The 25,876-nt window shown below is 36.3% G+C and overlaps 2 protein-coding genes across 5 annotated transcripts; one reads left to right on the forward strand and one right to left on the reverse strand.

Annotated features, from left to right (window-relative positions):
• The first annotated feature begins 1,698 nt into the window (after positions 1-1,698).
• On the forward strand, positions 1,699-13,601 carry LOC140864210 (protein DETOXIFICATION 35-like). 4 transcript variants are annotated; one of them, XM_073268219.1, is made up of 8 exons: positions 1,983-2,122; positions 10,451-10,521; positions 11,508-12,133; positions 12,453-12,509; positions 12,576-12,814; positions 12,912-13,030; positions 13,125-13,211; positions 13,324-13,601. In XM_073268219.1, the coding sequence occupies exons 3-8, from the start codon at positions 11,514-11,516 to the stop codon at positions 13,423-13,425; spliced, it is 1,224 nt and encodes a 407-aa protein (XP_073124320.1). In that variant the 5' UTR covers positions 1,983-2,122; positions 10,451-10,521; positions 11,508-11,513; the 3' UTR covers positions 13,426-13,601. The 4 variants fall into 4 exon arrangements, with proteins under 4 accessions (XP_073124317.1, XP_073124320.1, XP_073124318.1 ...); XM_073268217.1 differs by having other exon boundaries at positions 1,990-2,122; positions 10,412-10,521; XM_073268220.1 differs by having other exon boundaries at positions 2,021-2,122; positions 10,416-10,521.
• Positions 13,602-20,175: 6,574 nt separating this feature from the next.
• Positions 20,176-21,643, reverse strand: LOC140862690 (uncharacterized). Its single transcript, XM_073265722.1, has 5 exons — positions 21,308-21,643; positions 21,083-21,224; positions 20,792-20,947; positions 20,589-20,677; positions 20,176-20,250 (listed from the first exon to the last, which is right to left on the reverse strand). The coding sequence occupies exons 1-5, from the start codon at positions 21,641-21,643 to the stop codon at positions 20,176-20,178; spliced, it is 798 nt and encodes a 265-aa protein (XP_073121823.1).
• Positions 21,644-25,876: the final 4,233 nt, after the last annotated feature.

Genomic DNA, 25,876 nt, shown 5'->3' on the forward strand with positions numbered 1-25,876 from the left:
TATCGTTAACGCATGTTTATGTCGATTATACTGAGAATTATATTCTCACCAGAGTTATCCGGCTGTTGTCTTGTTTTGTATGTGTACATGACAACAGAAGGGGCAGGAGCTAGACAGAGACGTCGAGGGTATCTTGAGAGAGAGTCTTAGCATGTGGTGACTCGGGTTATAGCAGATGATGTAATATATGTGTTGTGAATCAAGTTGGAAAAGAAACAAGAACTTAATTTGTATATATGTTCTACTCATACTTGCTTTTAATCTAGCTTTTCTTGTATTCGGATCACTAGATGGATGTAATATCAACTTGTGAATATGTGTAGAACTTGATATCAATGTATGTGCTTGTTTGAGATTGAAAAGAACATGTTATAGAAAAGATTAGAAAGAGCAAAGGAGGGCTGCAGAAAATAGAGCCGAGCATCTGCCTAGGACAGGCTCGAGCTACAATATTTTGCAGCCGAGCGCACCCTATTTTGAGCTTCTATTTTGCGCAGCGGAAAGGAGCGCTCGAGCTGCAAATAGTTGCGGCTCGAGCTCACCCCAATTTGAGAAAAAAAAATTGATTTCTTGTCTATTTAATTAAGGATGCTTATTTTTTAATTGCCCTTAAGATTAGATTAGCACCCAAGGTCCCCACAACTCCCCATATTGGATCATGAGTTTCTAGCTGAACTCATAATGTTTGACTTAATTTCCCAGACTGGATCGTAGGTATCTGGCTTAACTTCCTAGATTGGATCATAGGTATCTAGCTTAACTCCCCAGATTAGATCATAGGTGTCTATTTTAACCTATTAGACAAGGTCATAGGCAAGATCAACTCAAACATAATAATTGTAGAAAACTATCCCCAATTAGTGAACGTAGATTTATACATTATAATATACCATGAGATTTAAATAATATAAAAATATCAAGAAAACATATGTTCCACTTACCATCTTCTCCTAGTATTGAATTTAAGGTTGACTGCAAGAGGGTTTGAATCCTTCCAGATAACATAGAAATTTACGAGATAAAAATTCAACATAAAAATAAGACTGTTTCACGAATATTATTTACGAGATAAAGATTCAACGTAGCCATCTTAAAAAGAGTAGAAAAATTAACATATACGAGAAATTTCCACAATAGATTCCGTGTTATTTAAAAATTATAATATTTTAAATTCTATATAAATAAAAATATTAAAAAAAAGATAAACAGAAGAAGACGAATGGAAAGTTTTTGGCAGTTGTCCTGTGACTATATTAAGATAAGAAGAAGACCGATCGAGGCCATATTTTTGTCTCTTAGAGGTCCGCCAATATAATTTATACATACAATCATTCTTAGTGGATTCTCTTATAGGTATATCGTCTGACATAATTATATATTATCTATCATTCCTTCAAAAAAGAAAAAGAAAAGAAGTTGATCGTTATACAAAATTTTATTTCAATATATTTGTTTTTAAATTTAAAATATAATAATTAAATTTAAGACAAATAAATAAATTGTCATAAACTCATGGATCGACAAACTAAAAATATCTATAATATTCCAACATCAATGCACATTGTCTCAAAACAGTCGAACACAAAAAAAAAAAAAAAAAAATGGTATCCACATTTTCAGATTTATTTCAAAGTTTTGAATATCTGATTATTTTTTTCTACAATAATAAACGTTATTTTTAATACAAACATGAAAAGCCTACATTAATCTTATGCATGTTTTTCACGACTTCTAGATGCCCGTGCTATTAACAAGAGAAATCTATTGTTTTGCTTGGTTTGTTAGAAAATCACCGACAAAATTAATTAATATATCGGTACAAATATATATTACAAGCACTATATAAATTTTCAAGGACTCTGCAGCTATCGAAATGGAGGCGCCGCTTCTCGGGGACGGCGGCGACTATCCGCCGGCGAAAAGTCTGAGAGCGTGGTGGCGAGTTTTCTGCAACGAATCATCGAAGCTGTGGAGGATTGGTGGGCTGATCGGACTGCAAATTTTGTGCCAGTACAGCGTCAGCTCCGTCAGTATTGCGTTCGTCGGCCATCTAGGCGATGTTGAGCTCTCGGCTTTTTCTATTGCGCTCTCTGTTGTCTGCACCTTCTCTTTCGGGTTCATGGTTAGTTGAGATCATACTTTTTTTTTTTTTTTAACGTGAAACGAGCCGCAGTTGCTATCTTTCGGTGTGTAACGGATAAATTACGGATTAACGCAATAATTCCTAATCATTACTGTATCCGAAGATGTTCAAATTGATGGAGCAGGTGAACTTTTAATCAAAAGTCAGAGTCCAATTCTCCTATCATCACCTTCAACACACTGCTTATCTAACTAACTTAGTTTGACTATCTTGATCATCGGGTGAGACTTGAGACTATGGGGCATTGTGTTGGAGTGGATAAAGCCAATCAAACTAGATCAAAAGTAGTATTTGATTCTAGTACGTAGAGAAAGTTGGGTGTTAGAAAAATTAGATGATGTGTTTCGATGCATATATGGAATTATTTTGTAGATTTTGGTATTGGATCACTAACATAAATCCACTTAAATTGTCGGGTTCTTGGGTAATCTGTGGTCTTTTTTGGTTTTTTGGTTGTTCGCTCGGGAGAGCTTTTAGAAATCATTTCTCCGCTTTTCCTTAACAAAATTTTATAAATTTTCAAAATTTTATAGAGAAAATGCTAAGTGCTTTCTAGAAACTCTCCCAAACACTACCTTAGTTTTCGGTTGTTATTCAATTTTAGAAATTTTCCATCAATTCGATTTTCTACCGATATTTTGGTTTTGACAATTATGTAAATTAATTATTAAAATATATTTTAAAATATTATATACATGCAACATGTTCGACTGATAATGAGCAAATTGGTGATAAATATCCAAACCCAAACTTGACTTTGCCCTAGTTTCCTACCCATTAGATTCTTTGCAATAGCTCCCTAGGATCACCAAACTTGAATAATTAAATGTTTAATTCTTGTACTTGATTTATGCTTAAAATCTAAAGACTTTATGCTAAAATCTGAAGATTTTGTGCTTAATTATGGTACGAAGAATTATCCGTAAAAATGGTATCAAAGCCTTAGGTTAATTATTCAGACGTTATATTATTCGTTAATTCATACTTTTCTTTGTTGAGGAGAATATTTTTTACAAAATATGACTTCAAACGAAGGTTTGAATCAAGAGGATTTTATGAAATCCTATAAACAAGTTAATCTATTCAAAATATATTCCTTACAACAGGTTTTGATTAATAATGCTCTCGATTTTGAAGGGATTAAGAAAGATGATTTCTAACTCTCAATTTTTAGAGATTACCTCAGATTCCTCTAAACTCTCTGGAGATCTTAGAGAAATTCAAAAGACAATACAATATTACAGCAACCAGCTGTATGAAATACCTCGACAAATTGGAGAAATCCTTAAGAAACAAGAAAAAATTCTTGTAACTTTAAGGGAACTTCAAATGAAAATCCAAAATCTAGAACAAACATCGAGTTCTAGGAAAGGAGGAAGATTACCACTCTCGTTTGGTACTAAACCTTTGTTACATCAGAAAGGTAAAACCAAAATGGTACAAAAATCTTTAACTGATGAAGAGATGATGATTAATCTTATAAAAACAGTATCAGAAAAAAATACGATCTGATGACTACTTTAGAAATATTAAATCTTGAGGATCTACAAGATCTTGCAGATTCATTTGCAAATCTTAAAGTTGTAGATCTAAAGATGAATTTCCATGAAGGTGAGCTACCACCTACTGGGAATCCTCCGAGATATGTTGTTAAAACAGAAGAACCACCTAGTGAATTTCCAGGTTCGAGAAAATTCACATCCAGCAGGAACAAGGACAAGACGGAGTAAAAACCCACTCCATCAAACTCCTTACGAAAAAACTGTTTTAGATCAAATACATCCTTATGGGGTTATGTTAAACCTTGACGTGCTGGATTTCAAAAACAGAGAAGATCTTATAGATGATTGGACGTCAGCTATGAGAATTGCAACAGGGACATTAGATCTCAATAAAGAAGAATTCATTAAACTTCTAGAATGAGTCTAATGGGATCTGTTAAGATCGCTTGGGAGATGACTACGCAGAAACTAAAGAATCAATCTTAGCAGGAGAATCCCTCAGCGATATTGGAGGAAGAATGACCACCCTATTTAAAACACAATTCATAAGGGTAGACTATTTCAATAATCAAGATACAGAGAAAAAGAGAAGATATACTCAAGCTCTGTATAGCCTCGAGTTACATGATATCTGTTTAGTTAATGAATACATCATGTTATTCACTAAATATAGATGGAGTTCGGGAGTCGAGGAAAATGTAGCTATTCAGCTATTTTTCGCAAAAATGTCAAGTCCCTGGAGAGAAATGCTGATAAAAGAATACGTTCCAGGTAATCTTGATGCATTGGCAAGACGCGCCTCTTTTTTTAAAGAAAAATTGGCAGAATAGTGTCACATGACAACATTACAAAAGAACTACAAAAAAAGATAAGGGTATATATAAACGTACTCCTTTATGTTGTAGAGAAAATTATCTCCCAACAATCATTGGGAATAGATCACAGGAATTTAAAAGAAAGAAATTAAAAAATAATCCCTATAACAAAAGAATGAGAGGTTCTTGGAAACCAAGGACAGTTTGGTCCAAACAGAAGGCCAGATCTTATAGATTAGGGAAAAGAAGTGGACCTACAAGAACATCCCCAACAACAAGCTCATCTCAAAGCAGGGGAAGAATATCATCTAGAAGAACTTTCAGAAGAACTCATACGAGAGCAAATGAAAGTTTTAAAGATTGTAACAACTGGACATGCAGAGCAAGGGGACATATTTCAACAAATTGTCCAGAAAATGAGTAGAAAGAAGTCAAACTCTTTGAAGCAACACCTGACATGGATGATGCGGTCTTCTTTCAGGATCTTGTCCAAGTATATCAGTTTGAAGATATACCCTCAGATGAAAGCATATACGAGGAAGAAATACTATGTAGTCAAGAAGAATCTGATGATGAATCAAAATCAGAATCAGGATCAGACTAAAGAATAAGTGTTCAGCATGAAACACATGAGAGTTTGGTTGGATTTTTTAGTCAAACTAATGTATCTCATAATATGATCCAAAGTATTATGAGAGAAAATCCTACTCTACAAAAATATCAAGGATTTTTGGCAGGACAAGTGGAAAGAGTTCTAGGAAACCTGGGCCTTAGACAAAGAAGACACAATCTGATTTACAAGGTATCGAAAAGGTAATTGGCAATCCCAATGGAATTAACTAGTAATCATATTAAAATGCAATTAATCCCTTTTGAAGAAATAAGAGAAGAATTGCAAAAGCTTAAAAGTGAAGTAGCAAGGACGATGTCCTGGATTCATATTGGAGCAATCCAAATAATGATCAAAGCTACTTTTAAAGAAGGAATAGATTCACCCATAAAAATCGTAGTATGCGATAAAAGAATGGTGAATATACAAGATGTTATTCTGGGAACTATCTCACGAAATTTATGTGCAGGAAAAATTGTAGGAGTTATTTACCCAAGAATAGCCTACAATTTAGCTGACAGAGATTTTAGTCGAGCCTTGACGTTGCATCAAAATTTCATGAAAAATTGATTAATGAAAGAAGGTAATAGACCATACTCTATTACATATCAGATTTCATATGCTCTTTCTAATACTCATCATTCAGAATTATTTATTAGAAATGATTGATTGAAATTCCAGAGATTTTCGGAAAGGTTGCGCAGGAAATCTACCCGGAAAGAATCAAATTTTCTTTAATTTAGGAAACAGATATTCAAATCCAAGACAAACTGGTTCTATACAGAGATCATAAAATAGAACCTAGAAGGTTATCTTTCCAGGGTAACCGAATGACAAGTCGGAGATAGGAAAAATCTCCTATTCAAGAAATTCCACTAGAAGAAAAGGATTTTTCCATAATGGAAAAACATAGATCTCCTATAGGATGGAAAGAAATCAAAATAGTATTCGAAATTACGAGTTTCAAAAACCAATTCCCTTGTAATTCGATTTACTATTTAGAACAACAGGAAAAAGGAACTTACCAAGGAGTGATAAATATTGGAGAATTGGAAGTTCAAATCTGTGGAATTCCAGGAAAAGAAGTAGATCAGCTTATTCTTGGCCTAGAATTCCTTGATGACCATAAACCATGGAAACACTTTGAAAGAGGAATATAGTTTATGGAAAAATAAAAACCTTGAAGAATTCAATAAAAATTCTATGAGATGGCCAATCAAGAAAATTAGGTAAGGGATAATCCCTAACCAGATTTGAAAACTCTTTTCACAAACAGAGAAAGAAACAACTCTTGAAGTTGGTAAATCATGAGCATGATTTACTAGAACACATCAAAGAAGTAGAAAAGAGTAACCATACTCTACCTACTGAGGCCTTAGGAAAATTAAGGCTAAATAGACTTAATCGGATAACTGAGTTACAACGCAGCTTATTAAAAATGGCAGGGCCATTTAGTAATCCCTTTAAGTAAAATGACAACAAGTCCTTTCTCCATATACATTCCAATTGGGATGTTGTATGAACAATATAAGGCTGAATACTTTGCAGCCTATATTGAATCAGGAGCAGGATTTGTACAGCAAAAAGAGGAGTCTTTCCTATAGATTGTGAAGAAGATTTGCCAAAAAATGCTGGACAAAATTTCTCGAAAAGAATTCTAATTCTTTGCAAACGAATAAACCAAGCAGAAATCTTTATGGAAGGCGCAGGTCAGACTCCTTGGTACAAGGTAAAGACACCGCCAATATATTTCCACGATACAGGAGCTGATATCTTGTTGGAGAATAACTTTTTACAAATGTTTAAAAAAGACACACAAGATAACGATTTAAGACGACTTATTTTCACTACCATTTGTGATCATAAGATTAGCGTTCAAAGACTCAAGATTTCCTTTTATCGACAAATGCCGATAATGTTTCGCAGCCAGCGTGGTGATAAAGGACAACTTTTTCACCCAAAGATGAAAGATTCCAGGAGATTTAGAGAAACCATGTTAAAAATAATAAGAGAACAAGAACTTTAAATAAATGATATGGATCTTCTCAAGGTAACTCTAACCCACAGAGATATAGAGTTGGAGAACAAGGTATCCCTTGAAGATGTCAAAAAGAGGCTCAAAGAAAGTTATAATGAGCATCCTCTAGCATGGTGGGATAGAAATCAACTCAAAGCCAACCTTACTTTAAAAGAAAAAAAAGAGTATAAATTCGTTAGATATAAGCCTATCCCGATGAACATAACAGATCAAAGGGATATGAGAATGATTATCAAGAAAAATTTGGATCTTGGTTTAATCAAAGAAGGATTTTCACCATATAGCAGCCCAGGTTTTCTGGTTAGAAATCATGGTGAAATAAAAATAAAAAAACACAGGCTAATTATTAACTACCAAGGTATTAATAAAATCCTAGAGTTTGATGGGTACTTTATACAAAGTAGAGAACATTTAATAAGATGCGTACGAAACATTAAAGTGTTCTCAAAGTTTTATTGTAAATCTGGTTTTTATCAAATTCGGATGGAAGAAGGCAGTAAAAAATTCACAGCCTTCTCTACTCCACAAGAACACTATATTTGGGAAGTTATGCCTATGAGATTGGCTAATGCACCCCATATTTTTCAAAGAAAGATGGATAATCTTTTTAAAGATTATTTTAATTTTATGTTTTGTTTATATTGATAATATTATTATAGCATCAAAAAACATAGACGAACATGTTAAACATTTAGAAATTTTCTCTAATATTTGTAAAAAGAAAGAACTGGTTTTGTCTGAAAAGAAAGCAATCATAGCAACAAGGAAAATCAAATTCCTTGGCATTGAGATTGATGAATCTGGAATAATTCTACAGCCCCATATTGTGGAAAAGGTACAGAATTTCCAAATAAACTTAAAGACATAAAACAGCTTCAAAGTTGTCTCGGAGTGGTTAATTTTGCAGGGATGTTTATAAAAAACTTAGCAATGTACAGAAAGGTATTCAATCCTTTGTTAAAGAAGGACGAAAGTTTATATGGACCGAAGAACATATTAAAGGGGTAAACCAACTGAAGGATATATGTAAGAAACTCCCGAAAATGGTTATACTAGTAGATGAGGATGATTTGGTATTATTTACAGATGCCAGCGACGATTGGTGGGCAGCAGTTCTTACTAAGCTCACTCCAGATGGAGAAATACCATGCAGATACTGTAGCGGTTTTTTTACAAAATCTGAGGGAATCAGATGGCATATCAACGAAAAAGAATTTTACGCAGTTAAAAAGGCTTTTGAAAAATGACCTTTATTTTTACTTGCTAAAAAATTTACCTTAAAAGTTGATAATACCCAGGTAAAATCTTTCTTAAGGAATAAGATTGAATCCAAACCAGAGAAAGATAGATTATTAAGATGATAAGCCTTATGTCAAAATTATATTTTTGATATTGTTATTATTAAATCTCATGAAAATATTCTTGCAGATTTTTTAACAAGGAATGGAAGGCAGTGACGTGGATTCCATCATGAAAATGCAGAGGCATCTCAGGAAACACCTTGGGTTGCTTCAAACCGAGTTCAACCAGTTAGTCATTAATGCTGAAATGACTGGCAGGATACAACAAGCTGATCGGATCAAAGTATCTAATCGAATTACAAGATGTTTGCAAGCTCAAACTCAACTATGGGCCGCTATTCAAGGGCCAATTATGAGGGCTATAGAGAAACCATTGGTTTCTCATAAACAGAAAACGATAAAACCATTGGTTTTACCAGAAGAAAAAATACAGCCACTGGTTGTAGAACAAGATATTGGGGATTCTAAAACCCAAGAAACAAGTTCTAATATACCATCAGCTTTTGATGAATTGGATGAAGCAACAATTGGTGAGAAGAACTCATCAAGTCAACCCTCCGCCTCTTGGGTAAAAAAAGAAGAGATCAATCTTAGGCCCAACACTGACAAGGGAAAATCTAAGATTGATACTAATCCATCTATTATTTTTCCATTCCAGGTTTATCAACAGAGGTAGGAGAAATTGAATACAAGAAGTAAAATCAACCCAAACACTTGCAGGGTTGATGTTGCAGGAATATATCCAAGGGTTTGGTTAAAAAACAACGTCAATCCCAAGGATGTAAAACTCTGATATGAATTTGGGGCTTTGGCCTCAGTTTATACAACATCACCAGGCTTCTCGGAGATATCACAGTTACCAAAATGGATCCAGGAAGCAGTCCAAGAAACATGGGCAAATAATGATCATTTGTCCAGTGTACTAAAATTATATTTTTTCAGTGCAGCTCCAGAACCAACAGGGAAAGGATCACACGAACCCTTTCATTTCATCAAGCTCAGGAGACCTGATATAAATAATCATAAATTTATCAAGGATCCTAAAACTGAAGAAATACCCTTGGCATCCACTTTCGGAGGAGATGAGATCTCAACCAGAAGGGCATGGGGTATTTGGGTCTGTCTTACCGAGATGGACAAAGTTAAGTTTCCATTCAAATTTTATCAGGATTCTGTGAATGGATTGTTCCTATTAAATACAATGATAGGGAAAACTACGACTTTCGCGGAAAAACTCTTCGAAAAGAAGAGGAACTTTTTGTGGAACAACAAGCTGCCGAAAAGTAAAGAAACTCGCCGAAAATTTTGTAACATGGCTCATATCGGACGATAGTCAGAGATATCTGCCCCGAATGTCCAAATCAGAAGGATCCAGAATTCGGAAAAACCTTTAGACCTCGAACGGATCGGAAGGATTTTCCGAGACAAGCAAAGGTGGACAGGGACCACTAAAGATGTGTTTCACAGGGGCCTACTACAAAAGTAAAAGATGTCCCGACAACAATAAAGAACGAATGTGAGGAGAATAAAACAAAAAAAAAGTGGCAGGTATGCGATTCCTCCACTAGTAAAAGATGTCATCAATAATGGAATAAAAAATACAAGACAAGCTGTAATGACATGTGACTCTTCCACTAGTAAAAGATGTCATCAATAATTACATAAAGAATACAAGACAGATGTAAGATTCCCTGAAGTTTTTTAGTGAAACGAGTGGAACTATATTTATAAATACAGACATTTGAGGAAGCTGAAGACTTCGATCATTTCTTTCAGTTTTCTTACAAATAAGTTGTTGTAATATTTATCTCTCTTTTTAACTAAGTTTTCTTTTATGTATTTCAAGAACAAGGCTACCATGAGTAGCTAAACAAGTTGTCTTCTCCTCTTCAAAGAAGTTGATTTATGTAATAATGATATATATGTCTGAATAAATTTCCTAAATCTCTCGTTCTTTCATGCTCATATTTTATAATTATATTTATATACCATACGTCTTAAGGTAGAAAACGAATTAAGGCTTTGCTGGGTGTCATTGAAGGAGCTTGTGCAGAAACCATCTGTTGCGACTGCGTGGTTGGAGTGTGAGGAGCACTTCGTAAAACTCGGCAGGTATGACCCGACGACATTATGGTCAAAGAGGTATTTAAATTTAATTAATCTTACGGAAGCATGTTGGACCCTATTCCAGAGTATATCGGCTGGAAACCTTGCGTAACTGATAGTCTTGCATGGCCGGGACTGGTTCGATAGGTATAACAAAGCCACATACAAAGGATTAGTTTTAATTAATTATTAATTCAAAAATGGGGACCACTAAGGAGTGAAAACAAAGAAAAGGGTGGGTAGGGAGTTAAGATAAATAGAAGTTTGATAATGGGGAGTTTAAAATAATTTGCCCGAAGATAATTTCTTAGTAACACCTTTAAATATAGAGTTGCAATAAAATAAATAAATAAACGACCAACTAAAAATGATTTACAATATTCTTCATTTAATTTACTAAATATAATCTCATGAATATATAATAATCTAAATAAAATTATTAATCTAATGAAATTTAGGTTATTCGGTCGGTTTGGTTTGATATACATAAAACTGAAATCGAACAATTTAAAATTCGATTTTAATATTTATTTTCAAGTTAAAAAAATTCGATTTTCATTAATTGGGTTTGGTGTTTGGTATATATATATATATATATACATACCAAATATATATATATATATATATATTGATTTATAGTTTTTTTGGGTTTTAAACTAAACTTTGAACACCATATATAGTTTTTTTAACCGCATTATTTGATTCTCTCCCATCCGTCTAGCGAATCAAATCCTACTTTCCGAACGCCGATAAAATCACCCATTATATTTAATTTTACAGTCGGGAAAGGATCGAGTTTGATCATATACCTGATCAAGCTTATGAAATGCAATGCGAACAAGAAAGGCTACATTATAGGGAATTGTAACAATCAAAATTTATATATGGTGACCGTTATAATTTAATTTGATCACAATAATATTGCTCTAATTATATTCTTGATTTTGATGACAAAGTTCTAAAGTGGACCTTTTAATATTTTATTTTTGTAGCTTGGTATGGGGAGTGCCCTGGAGACACTATGTGGGCAGGCATATGGTGCCGGACAAGTTCATATGCTAGGAGTTTACATGCAACGCTCGATAATTATTTTATCCGTCACTTGCATTCTTGTTTCACCACTATATATATTTGCCACCCCAATCCTCAAGTTATTAGGACAACAAGAAGAAATAGCAAATCTTGCAGGAGTTTACACACTCATGGTTCTCCCGCAATTGTGTTCTCTAGCTGTCATTTTTCCAACCCAAAAATTCCTTCAAGCTCAGAGCAAAGTTTCCATGCTTGCTTGGACCGGAGTTGTTGCTCTGATCTCACATACTTTTCTATGTTGGCTCTTTATCTATGTATTTGGCTGGGGAGCAACTGGTGCGGCTGTGGCATTTGATCTTTCCGGATGGGGATCTGCAGTTGCGCAATTTGTGTATGTCGTCGGGTGGTGTAAAGATGGCTGGAAAGGGTTTTCGTGGTCTGCATTTCAAGAGATTTGGGCTTTTGTCAGATTGTCACTTGAATCTGCTATTATGCTTTGTTTGGAGATATGGTATATTATGAGCATTATCATCCTCACCGGCCATCTTGATAATGCTGTGACCGCAGTTGGTTCCCTTTCTATATGGTGAGTTTTTAGCCATTATATTTTTCTCAAATCTTTGTGTAAATTTAAGTGAAAGCTGTTGTTGGGCCATCTTTCTTTAGCTCTAAGCTTTGGAAAAATTGGTTTCCAGTATACTTTTAGCAGTGAAGAGGCCACTTCACTATGAGGATACCATCTAATTTTCTTGTTGAACCAATCTACCTTTGTATCTTTATCTTATCTTCTAACGATTGGAACGGGAGTTGGTTTTTGTCAAATGGCAAATCTTTCTTTTCTTTACTGCAGGTATGTTATGTGGTTAAAAAGTAATGCCTAGTTTCTTTGGCTATATATGTTCCAGCATGACTATTGATGAGTGGGAAGCAATGTTCTTCATTGGAGTCAATGCTGCTATAAGGTAAAATTCAAGATTTTTATCCAAAAAATTACTCGTTTCATCACAACATAATCTTTCTTGATGCAGTGTACGCGTCTCCAACGAGCTCGGCATGGGTCATCCCAGAGCAGCCAAATATTCAGTCTATGTGACACTCTTTCAGTCCCTACTAATCGGGATCCTTTGCGTGGTGATTGTCCTTGCTGCTAGAAACCATTTCTCGATTATCTTTACTGATAGCAAAGAAATGCAAGCAGCTGTGGCTCATCTTTCGCCACTTCTTGGAATTACAATGCTTCTTAACAGCATCCAGCCTGTGATATCAGGTACATATATATATACCGATTGTTTCTAGTGCGACTCGCTTACTAGTTTCTGCTTATATTCACCGTCTGGTGTCTTTCATGGAAAAAATGTGCGCAGGTGTTGCTATAGGAGGTGGGTGGCAAGGGCTGGTAGCTTATATAAACTTGGCTTGCTATTACATTTTTGGTCTGCCTCTTGGATACTTTCTTGGCTATGTAGCTAATTTGGGAGTGGAGGTTAGTACTTTTAAACTCACATCTCTGTGTTATATTCGTACATTTTTCCATTCATAGTTGGTGAATAGATTATATTACAATATGCTTCATGCAGGGACTGTGGGGAGGCATGATAGCTGGCGTTGGCTTGCAGACACTGCTGCTCTTCCTGGTCCTTTACAAAACCAACTGGCACAAGGAGGTTAGTACTGTTGTTAATATGGTACCAAATTTACTTGTGAACACAAATTACGTGCATAATCCCCCTGATCTTGACATCTTGCTGATGACATATAGAGTTTTACTTGTTTCAGGTTGAGCTAACGACCGAGCGAATGCGAAAATGGGGAGGTCAAGACATTGATAGTGAGATATCATCAAGGAACCACCTTCATATTGAAAATGGGAAACCTTAAATTCAATTGATTTGGTTGATTTAATTTTGTCTATCATTATTTTTTAGTACTATCTTTATTATATCTTTAGGACTCTAGTTGGTATCTAGTATATATTAGACTTTTTCTACAAGTTTAGTTTGATTCGAACTCTATTTTCGGGATGTTAATTATCTTAGTATCTTAATCTTTTATATATGTAATTTAAAAATCTATTGTTTTTAGTAACTAATTTTCAATCTATTGGAACACTTTGGAAACAATATATTTAAGTTAATTGTCCATAATCTTAACTGACACTACAAAACTGGACTAGACAACCGAAATATTCAAAAAACCGTGACAGGAAACAGTTGAGTAAAAGACATAAATATACCGCGATTGAACTCAACACCTTGACTGAACCTTAACTAGATAATTTTCTCGACTTAGTCAAGGATTCTCAGCTGGTCCCGACCATAACTGAAAGGCTAGGGACGTCAACAGATGTACTTCAAGGAATATTCAAATTTCCCAGTCATGCTTTTTAGAGAATAATCAGTTGAGATCAAGCTATTTGTGGATAAAGTTTTTCGTACAATTAAATGGTTATTTTAAAAGCTGCAGGCACACTGCCACTACCAGTGTACCCATGAATAGTACATATGACATGTACAAGAGAACATTAAAATGGATATTGTTTTCCACAACAAATCTACTTCGAAAAATCTGACCGTTACAAAAGTTTGCCTATAAAAAGTCGTGGTGATTCAGTTGAGAGAAATCTCGAATGTTTGATCAAAAACATCAAGTCGTTTATTCAAGCTCTCAAATATTCAAAGAAAAACTTATCACACTCAAGAAGCGCACTATCAAAATATTGTATCTGATCAATGAATGATCAAATAGTGCATGCATTCATTTATAAATCATTATATTTTAGATCAGTCAAGGACTATTATTGTAATCAGAGTTTTAGTTTGGCTGTGTTCAATACAAATTGAATTTGAGTTTTGCAAAGTATTGTAAAACTCAATGTTTTCTTGTGAAATCCAAATATCATTGGAAGAAAGGGTGACTTAGAAGTATTTGAAAACTTTGAACATCCAGAAACAATCTTTGTAATTCTTAATTTCATCTTCTGCACTTCAGTTTACCAAGTCATTTCATATATTTTTCTCATCTATCAGTTGACCTATTTTCTCACAATTACTTGTTGGTCAATTGATATTGACATTCGAGAAAGATCAAGTTCAGTTTTCAACCCAACTAAATTCAGTTTCGAAGGAGAAAATTTCATGGTGTGTGTATTCATCTCTCCCCCACTCCCTCTCTACACACATCCACGATCCTATCAAGTGATATCAAAGCGAAGGTTATTTATCGCTTCTGAACACATAATCTAAAGATGACATAAATTAGCGAGATCCACATGTTCTCCAAAGAGGACTCTAAAGATGACATAATTTATAAGAGACGTTAATAATAAGTGTGCCGCCCCACTAGCAGATCTTCTCTGTGATTAATCTATTATATTTTATTAAAATTGAGGGGTTGGTACATTGGTACGGTTAACCCCCTTTATTTTACCCTTTAGTATATATTTAATTACCAAAATGACATTTTATTTAGTCCATTTATAGCTACTTATTTACGAAAATACCATGTTTATAAAATTAATTTATTATTTATAAAAAACACTTTTCAAATTTGTTCTCTAATTTTTTGTTTATATTTAAAAAATGTATTGCATAAGCATGCAACGCGTGCTTTCGAGTATTAGTAGATAAGTAAGAGACAGGCATAGAGAGAAAAATGATGTCACGGTGATATTTTATTTTTCGTTTTTTTATAATTTTAAATTGCAGTGTAGCATTTCATTCATTTTTACAATTTATGACCATTATTTGAACATATTAATTTCAAATTGTAATACGATTTTTGATTTTTTTTTATTACATTATAACCTCAATTTGAATATTTCAAATTAATTATAACAATTTTTTTAGAAACACGTCGTGTGAATCGAAATACTAATAATTAATAACACACAAATTTCCATTGTCCCGAATTAATTAAAAAAACTAATTTTTTATAGTGACCGAACCCTGATCACCTACTAACCAAAGTTTTAAGAATGCAATAATAATAATTAAAATACTTAATCAGAGTTACTACGAAAAATAATACAATCCAAGGTAAATAGAAAAATATCAGTTTACAAACTTAATCTAGAAACCACCGGCGACCCCTGCTACTAGGCCCGGATCACCGACTAACCACTGGTCTCGCTCCTAGTCCACCTAAAAACCTGTCCCGTCGAATGTGGGTGTCCAAGAAACACAACAACATGGACGTGAGCGAACTATGCTCAGGACGTAAAGCACGAGTGTAGTAGCTTAGTTCCATTTTACGAGATTAAGTGGTTATTCATGTTTAGATTTAAGTAAACATGATTAATGAATTTGAATATGATCAACCGGACCAAGAAATCGGATACAGAACCTCCAAAAAGTGGTTAGTGGGCTTATTTGGGCTCGGAGAGTTCGAATGGTCCGAACTTAAGCCCATGAAGGATTGGATGATCCGATGGAGATTGGACGCTCCGATCTGGAGATCGGATGATTCGAACTCAAGTGAACACATGTCCAAATTCAGTCAGATGGATGACATCATGGCTGACATTAATGAGCTGATCAGACAATTCGAAGAGGGATCGGAACGTCCGAACTTCACATGCAGGCGACGTAGCCCTCATGCAGGATGAAATGCTCCGATCAGGAGACCGGACATCCGATCTTCGCCTATAAATAGGCCATCTAAAAATCAGATTTTTGCTCACCAATTCACAACTCTCCTCTCTTTCTCAGTGTGTTTGGGGCATTTTCAGCCTTCCTAAGCTTGGTCCGGGAGTTGGCGAGGTGATCCGAAGTCGCAGCTGAGTGTTGCCCAAGTCCTGGGATAGTCGTCATCAGCGGGCTGACGACGGACGAAGGTATAACTCTAGCTTCTTATAGAAAATAGGGAGTATGCAATAGCTTAGTTAAGACTTTTAGAATAAGATTATGATGCATGAGTATTTTTCATTGTAGTGCGGACTATAGGCTTGGACATAGAGCTGGTGTAGCTTTCCTAGTAGAATTAAGGTACAAAAGTACTGTTCGAGATACCCTGACTTAGTATGCATGTATTATGTGTTACATTATTTATATTGCATGATTTTAACTGCATAAATTATGACATGTTATTATGCCGCATTCCATGAGCATCTTGAGCTATATACTTGTGATATCCGAAATTAGGGTTTTGACCATATCTTGTTAGTAGATGGTTGGACATGTTGATAAGTGTCAAGTAACCGGTATCTCGATTGGACACACAGACTCATGTTAGGTTACCGGTATTATTTCCATTATTGGGTAGGTGAGTCACCTCTTGGGGCGACGGCGCAGAGTGCTACATTACCCAGGGCCCATGTTTGATCTTGATATTTTTGATCTCGTGTCTTGGTAACCCGTACACTTGCATACATGTTCATATAATATCGTATACTCATACTCTCGTACTAAGCATTTTATAGTCACGTCTACGTACTATTTTTGGACACCTATTCCACGGGGCAGGTCTCAGACTTGATGGAGCATGAGGCTCTGGGAGACCATAGATGCAGTGGTGGAGCTAGGATCCAATTTGGTTCTTTAGTGTTTGATTTTGAATTTTTGATACAAACTTTTGATTTGGTTGTATAAATTAAGTATTTACATATTCCTTTCTTAGGATTGTATTTGGTTATGTTTTATGCAGTTTATTTCTAATTAATGTTTATTTAAGTTAAATGCATGCTTAAACTCTTGATTAGTAGGTGATCACGGTGCGAGTCACTACATTTATGGTATCAGAGCGTGCATACAAATATTGGGATCTATATTTTTGCCTTGGGTTTAACCGTTAAATCATTTTGTTGATGGCGGGATATGATGATGATAGTAGCCATGGTAGCGTGAGTGGACTTTGGGGGCATTGAGGGCGATCGCGAGCATCGTCGGGGCCATCATCACCATCGCCATGATGATCGTAGACGCTTCAGTATGCATCGATTCATTCAGATGAGTCCTAAGACATTGGTTGGAGGCAAATCTCCGAAAGCTGCAGAAAATTGGTTAGAATGCATGGAGAACTGTTTCCAAGAATTTCATTGCACAGAATAGAAAAATATGGAGACTCTCAGTTTTCTGGTAGAGGGACGTGCTCGAAAATGGTATAGATCTACGTCTGCACCTATTATCTCAACACGGAGAGTTGTTACCTGGATGGATTTTCGCACAACTTTCCATAAGCTGTATTTTCCACCAGCACTCCGACAGACGAAGGTTAGTGAATTGATGGATATGAAGCAGGGCTCGATGTCGATTGACGAATACCAGCACAAGTTCTTTGAGTTTCCCTATTGTCCCCATATTTCTGACAGCACTGAGGCAAAGTATAATTTGTTTCTCCAAGGCCTTAATCCAGAAATACATGATTGAGTAGCGGTGGGTGATGACATGACTTACGAGGGATTGGTTAGTCAAAGTCGCCAAGCAGAGGACAACATTCTTCGTAACATGTCTTTTCACCCTTCTAGACCTGCGAGTTCTTTGGTCCTGTACTCAGTCTTTCAAGAAGTCTGCTTGTTCTTCTTTCTTCTGATCTGGGGGAGTGATGCGTTTTGGAAGGAAGGGTCAGTGTAACCATTGTGGTAAGAATCATCCATCAGACAAGTGTCGGAAAGCCTCAAGAGCTTGTTTACTATGCGGGGAGACTGGTCATATTAAGTCGAATTGTCCACAGGCTGGGGGAGTAGGTTTTGGTTCTGGTTCCCAGACTACTGTTCAGCAGAGGCCACCAAGGCAATCAACAGGGAATTCTAATATGCGACCTCGAACTTCGAGCCAAGTATTTTCTCTTAGGCATGACCAAGCAGTGGAGGAGAATGAGAAAGTGATAGCGGGTACGTTTCTAGCCACCAAGAGAGTTATTTTGTTTCTATGCCGTCCAAAAATCTTCATCCTGATTCCCAGCCTTCAAAATTCAAAAATATATAATTTAATTAAGGCTAGAGTCCTTAAAAATAAAAATTCCTAATTTAAAGATTTATTCCCGAACAGCCCGTCTCGCTCGATCGGTAAAGATTGACCGATCGAGCGAGCTAAAATTCCATGCCCTACTGTTTTCATTCTTCATGCAGCCGCTTGATCGGTAGAAGTTAACCGATCGAGCAGCATAAATTCTGATTCAAATCTGTACGCATCACAACACCTGCGCAGATGCATTCTTCCCATGCGCAAACGTGCCTCACTTCAGCGCTTCACACTCCTCAACCGCGCATCACTTCACGCAAACGCGCAACATGCATCTCCAACCACGCATCATCCTTGCGCAAATCTCATGCGCAATCGCGCATGGATTTCTTTCCCATTCTCGTTCTGCTCAGCTGCTCTTTCCTTTCTTCTTGTTTCCCTTCTCACTTCTCCATTCCTGCGCATCATCCTTGCCTCAAGGCACAGCAACAAAGCCCCAATATTTCTTCCTTTCTTAAACACCGAGTTTCCGTCATTTTATAGCTTGTTCCTAAATCAAAACACAAATTACATTAGGAACTATACAATGAATTTAATCAATGCAAACTCTCTTAATCACACCAATTAACACACATAAATGTAGGAAAATATCATCACATCAAACATCCCCATACTTAATCCTTGCTCGCCCTCGAGCAACACAAAATCAAAAATAAGTTCGAGCTCATAATCCATAATAAAAATAACCATGATTTACACATTTGTGCCTCAGGAATTAACTCAATGCATGATCAAGAAAGGCGTTAAAATGCTAACAACGGAACAATTTCAATATCCAGACATTTCAACAAGAGAAATAGGCCCGAACGTGTGTGTGTGTGCATCGTCATTAGCAAGTGTCATGCAAATTTCACAGATCCATTCATTGTAAATCCCCACAATAGCTCAAGTTGCACACCAACAAATCAAATTAAACCATTGAGAAGTTTTACAGTTTTTTTACCTGTCCGAGTAATTGCACCCGGTTATCCTCAACTCCATACATTCTCCTCCATATTTAGCTCTTGGAATTTATAGGATTAGAATTTCAATCCTCATTATAATGTCTCCCCTCACCTTACTAACTCCATTCTTTGCTCTTTTTTCGATTAAGCTCAAAAGGGAGGTTGATAGGCTAGCGACTTCCTAAGACTATCACAAGGCTCACACGACCTTCACTATGCCATATGCAATTCACAAGCCATGACTCATGCATGCTAAAGAATATTCAAGAACCATATCAAAGTCTAATTTTCATTGGAGATCAAAGTGTTCCAAGGTTAGCAAATCATATATTTTCAAAAGCATGCATGTCATCAATTAGATATCATAATGGGCTAGTGAATTTCAACAGTCAAATTCATCACAAATTATGAGCTCTAAAAAAAAATTTCAAAAACACGGCTAAAATCTCTCAATGACTGGCTAAGTCCTCTCCCCAATACTTAAAATCTTACATTGTCCCCAATGTAAGTAAAAATGCAAAACAAAAAGAAATAAATACTAAGAATGAAAAGAAAAACTCCCGTTGGGTTGCCTCCCAAGCAGCGCCTCTTTTTACAGTCGTCGTCCCGACTATATGCTTCAGTTCATCATGGTGGTTCATATCTAGCTCCCTTGTCCACCTTCACCCACTTGAACAGTTTTGCAGTTATTTTCTTTCTATATTTTCTCTTCTTGGGTATCCCCATCTCTAGACGATTTCTTCCTTTTCCTTAGGCATTCCTTTTGCTCGATCTGGAGGAAGTTTTGTCTCAATTTTAGGTACCTGCAAATCAGAGATAAAAATTTCAACAATAGAATTTTTAGCAGGTTGTGCCATTACTTCCTTCAACCCATCCTTATTCACAACTTCCTTGAGTTTTTGTGACAAGTGATCATTGACATCAATAAGGTTAACACTTTCACACCCAAGAATTTTCAGGGTATCAAAAATATGAAACTTAACAATCTCCCCATAAAATTCCATAGTAAGAGTACCATCAATACATCTATAATGGACTTTGAAATTTTCAAAAATGGTCTTCCTAGCAAAATTGGACTATTCAAATCATTGTTTTTCATGTCAAGCACATAAAAATCAGCAGGAAAATCCAAGTTACCAACTTGCACAAGAACATCCTCTAACACACCTCTAGGATAAATAATAGACCTATCAGCTATCTGAATAACAATTGCGGTTTCATTCAAAGGCGCTAGGTTTAAAGAAGAATAAACAGAGTATGACATGAAATTAATCGATGCTTCTAAATCTAACATGACCGTCTCAAGCTGAACATCTCCTATTTTACAAGGAATTAAAAACATACCTGGATCATTGCATTTTGTGGGTACCTTTCTTTGAATGACAGCAGAGACCTGTTCTCCCAATTCAACTTTCTGAAACCCCTTCAGTTTGTGTTTTCTCTTCACAGTACATAATTCTTTTAAAAATTTAGCATAGCGAGGTACTTGTTTGATATCATCTAACAAATGAATATTTACCTCACATCTTCAAAAAATTTCATACAACCCCTTGATACCTTCATCCCTCCTAGACTCTTTTAATGCTAAGGAAAAAGGGGCTACAGGTTTATACTCAAAAAGAGGAGGAAACTTACCTCTCGGTGCCTCTTCGTTATTAAGCTCAGTCTCTTCCAGCTTGGATTCCTCCACCTCTTCGTTCTGTACTAGCTCTTTCACCACTTCTTCATGAACTTTCAACTCTCTTCCACTCCTTAAGGTGATTGCACTCACATTCTCCTTTGGATTCACCAATGTCTATGATGGTAAGCTGCTAGAATTTTGTGCCTCCAACCTGTTTATTGTTGTTGTCAACTTCCCACCTGAGTGTTCAAGTGTTGGATACTTGCTCTCGTTTCCTGTTGAAAAGTTACAGCATTAGTAGCAAGATCCTTAACGATGTTTTCTAGAAACTCACCAGGCGCAAAAATTTGCGGACGATGCTGTTGTGGATGATATGGTGGCCTATATGCTTGATTTTGTGGTGGAGGTGCAGGGTGGTCCATCGAAGGATTGTCATATCTAAGGTTTAGATGATCCTTCCAACCTGTATTGAATGTATTCGAATAAGGATCATAATTTCTCTGTTGTGGTGGCCCAGGAAATCCTACTGCTGCATTAACTTGCTCAGTAGATCCTTCTTGAAGCGTGGGACACATGTCAGTTGCATGTCCCCTTGCAGTGCAAATTCCACAAACTTTCATATTTTGTCCATTCCTACAGCCATTTGACGCACAAGAGACGTCAGATCAATCAGTTGTTGTTCAAGGGAATAAACATTTACCTCATTACTCCTTCTAGGTGCAGAATCACTCCTGTTAGTGCCAAATTGCTGAGAGTTAGCAGTCATATTCTCGATCAAATTCCTTGCTTGTACTGGAGTTTTGTCCACAAAAACTCCTCCACTGGCCGCATATAGCATATTCCTGTCATAAGACAATAAACCTTCATAGGAATATTGGATTAATAAATTTTCACTTATCTGGTGCTGCGGACAGCTAGCACAAAGCTTCTTGAACTGCTCCCAATACTCATGAAGTGATTCCCCTGTAAATTGCTTTATCTCATAGATCTCTTTTCTGATATTTGCTGCTCTTAAAGTTGGAAAGTACTTCTCTAAGAATATCCTCTTCATCTCTGTCCATGTGGTAATGGATCCAGGAGGTAGGTAGTATAGCCAATCCTTTGCAGCATTCTTCAATGAAAACGAAAAGGCTCTCAGCTGGATTTGCTCCTCTGTTACTCCATGAAGTTTCATGCTTGTGCACACCACATAGAATTCCATTAAGTGCTTGTGGGGATCCTCACCTTCAATACCATGGAAAGCAGGCAACAAATGTATTAGCCCAGAATTTAATTCAAAAGTAGTATTAGTTTCTAAGGTAGGGAAAGTAATGCATAAAGGCTGCTGGTTCAGATCAGTAGTGCCCAGTTGTCGAAAGCTCAAATTTTCGTTGTCAGCCATTGCTCAGGGATTTCAGTACGAATCTCGTCCTCTTCCTCTTCCTGTTTCCTACGAACTTCTCTCCTTCGCCTGCGCAGAGTTCTTTCAATCTCCGGGTCGTAGGGAAATTCTTCTTCTAAAGAGTCACCTGAAAATATTAACAAACCCGAGAAGCACTTGGGAAAAGAAAATAAACAAAATAAAGAAAATAAAAATAAAAGAACACAAATAAATTAAACGCCTTCCCCAGCAACGGTGCCAAAATTTGGTAGCGCTTAATCGTATCACGCCCAAATTACCCGACTCAACTCAGATAAATACGATATGCAGTAGTGAGAGTAGGGATCGTTCCCACAAAGAAAGGAAAATTTAATGTGTTCTAAAATGAAATAAAGGGGGTTTTGAATTTGGAGAGTAACTACTGAAAATTTAAGCAAATTAAAATTCAAGTTTATCACTAACATGCAAGATTAAAATTATACTGAAAAAATCAATGAGAAACAAGCCTTGGTATCGGTCGAATACACCCTTGATATCATTCATTCAATCATATATTACCTAAAAATAATTAATCCTATCAAATATTTATCATTGAAAATTAAATTCATGTTTCGCCTTAATCTTAGTTAATTAGACACCAACGTTCTAGATTAACCCTTACCAATGAATCAATCCAGATACCAGCGATCTAGATTTAAATTTAAGCTAGAATTCACATGAGTAAAACTGATGAATCTAAATAAGACAAATACCAGCGATTGTATTTAATCTAGTCAATTGTTGTTCCCACGATTTAACAAATTCACCAGCGGAAAATATTAAACGCAGTTGCTTCAGAAATTAGATGGTTCAAATAATTAAGGATTTGAATTCTAATTTAGCAGTAGATTGTATAATGAAATCCTAAGATGGTCAATCCGAAAATCTCATACACAAGAATAACAATCAATCCAAAACAACTTTTGATACTCAATAATAATCAAACACTGAAAATTAAAATCTCATGAATAACCTAAATCAAGGGTTCGTCTTCCTCAACCATGTTCTAAAACTTAGCCAACAATATTAATGAATTCTACAGAAAAATTCATGAAAAAAAAATTAAATCTAAGAAAAGAGGGAAGAAACCTAGCCGCCAAGAGAGTTCTTTTGTTTCCGTGTCGTCCAAAAATCTTCAGCCTGATTCCCAGCCTCTAAAATTTGAAAATATATAATTTAATTAAGGCTAGAGTCCTTAAAAATAAAAATTCCAAATTTAAAGATTTATTCCCGAACATCCCGTCTCGCTCGATCGGTAAAGATTGACCGATCGAGCGAGCTAAAATTCCATGCCCTATTGTTTTCATTCTTCATGCAGTCGCTCGATCGGTAGAAGTTAACCGATCGAGCGGCATAAATTCTACTTCAAATCTGTACACATCACAGCACCTGCGCAGATGCATTCTTTCCATGCGCAAACGCGCCTCACTTTAGTGCTTCACACTCCTTAACCGCGCATCACTTCATGCAAATGCGCAACATGCATCTCCAACCGCGCATCATCCTTGCGCAAATCTCATGCGCAATCGCGCATGGATTTCTTTCCCATTCTCGTTCTGCTCAGCTGCTCTTTCCTTTCTTCTTGTTTCCCTTCTCACTTATCCATTCATGTGCATCATCCTTGCCTCAAGGCACAGCAGCAACACAGCAACAAAGCCCCAAGCTTTCTTCCTTTCTTAAACACCGAGTTTCCGTAATTTTCTAGCTTGTTCCTAAATCAAACCACAAATTACATTAGGAACTATACAATGAATTTAATCAATGCAAACTCTCTTAATCACACCAATTAACACACATAAATGTAGGAAAATATCATCACATCAATATCCCAAATTAGGGATTTGACCCTCTCTTGTTAGTGGATGGTTGGACATGTTGATCAGTGTCAGGTCACCGGTATTTTGGTTGGACACATAGACTCATGTCAGGACATCGGTATTATTTCAACTATTGGGTATGTGAGCCACTTCCTGGGGCAACAGCGCAGAGTGCTACATTACCCAAGGCCCATGTTTGATCATGATATTCTTGACCTCGTGTCTTGGTAACTCGTAAACTTGCATACATGCTCATATAACATTGTATACTCATACTCTCGTACTGAGCATTTTATGTTCACGTCCTCGTACTGTTTTTGGACACCTTATTCCATGGGGCAGGTCTCAAACTTGATGGAGTAGGAGGCACAGGGAGACCATAGATGCAGTGGTGGAGCTGGGATCCAGTTTGGTTCTTTAGTGTTTGAGTTTGAATTGTCGATACAAACTTTCGATTTGGTTGTATAACTTAAGTATTTACAGATTACTTTCCTTGGGATTGTATTTGGTTATGTTTTCCGTTGTTTATTTTTTAATATTGTTTATTAAAATTAAATGCATGCTTAAGCTCTTGATTAGTAGGTGATCACGGTGCGGGTCACTACAATGAGTATACAAACCTAGTATGATGAATGCAAATGACTGGGTACTTGTTTACATAATATTTGTTCAGTCTGTGCGCCAATGAGTATGTATTACCATCTGGGGTGAACTCCGCTGGGTACCTCCACAAACTCGTCTGAACCACCGTAGCATCAGTTCCTGTCATCACGACGTCTCCCGGTGTCAGACAGTATAACAAGGGATGTAGGGCTCAGTGACCCTACTACTATGGCTATCTCGAAGGAGACTCGGCTCAACATGAATATTCATATGTAGCATAATATATCAAAGAAGTAAAACATGTATCATGACACATAATATGCAACATATAAGCATGCATACTCGCTGGGTATCTTATTCAATACTTACGTACCTCAATCACTGGCCTAGATGTACAAGTATCTACAGTCCAAGTCTACAAATCATGATAATACCATATCACTAATACTGGTCTATAAGTCTTAACTAAGCTAATAGATACTCCCTAATACTAATAAGGATTTCGGACTATACCTGCGTCCGTCATCATCTCACTGATCTCGAAGGACCTGACCCAAGCACAGCTCTACTACAAGCCCCGTAACACCTCGTTAGTGCCCGACCCTCGAAAATATAACCCAAAACACTCAAAATATAGACTAATGGTTCAAAAAACCTCTGAATTTGCACTTGAAAATGTGGTTTGGACGCCTATTTATAGGCCAGGGGTCGGAAGGTCTTGTCTGGGTTCGGAAGCTCTGGTCTGTGCATGAACTCCACGTGTAGAGAGCATTTTGACACCTCAGGCTTAAGGGTGGTATACCGTACCGTATCGTACCGAAACATCCATACCGTATACCGTACCAAAAATTACGGTATAAGAAAATATATACCGATACCGTACCGAAAATTTTGGTATACCGAATCTCGATATACCAAAATTTTGGTACGTAGAACTTACATTCCGATTATATCGAAAATTTACGATCGAATCTCGGTACGGTAACGAT

The sequence above is a fragment of the Henckelia pumila genome, chromosome 4 (genome assembly GCF_033568475.1).
Source record: "Henckelia pumila isolate YLH828 chromosome 4, ASM3356847v2, whole genome shotgun sequence".
Lineage (NCBI taxonomy): Eukaryota > Viridiplantae > Streptophyta > Magnoliopsida > Lamiales > Gesneriaceae > Henckelia > Henckelia pumila.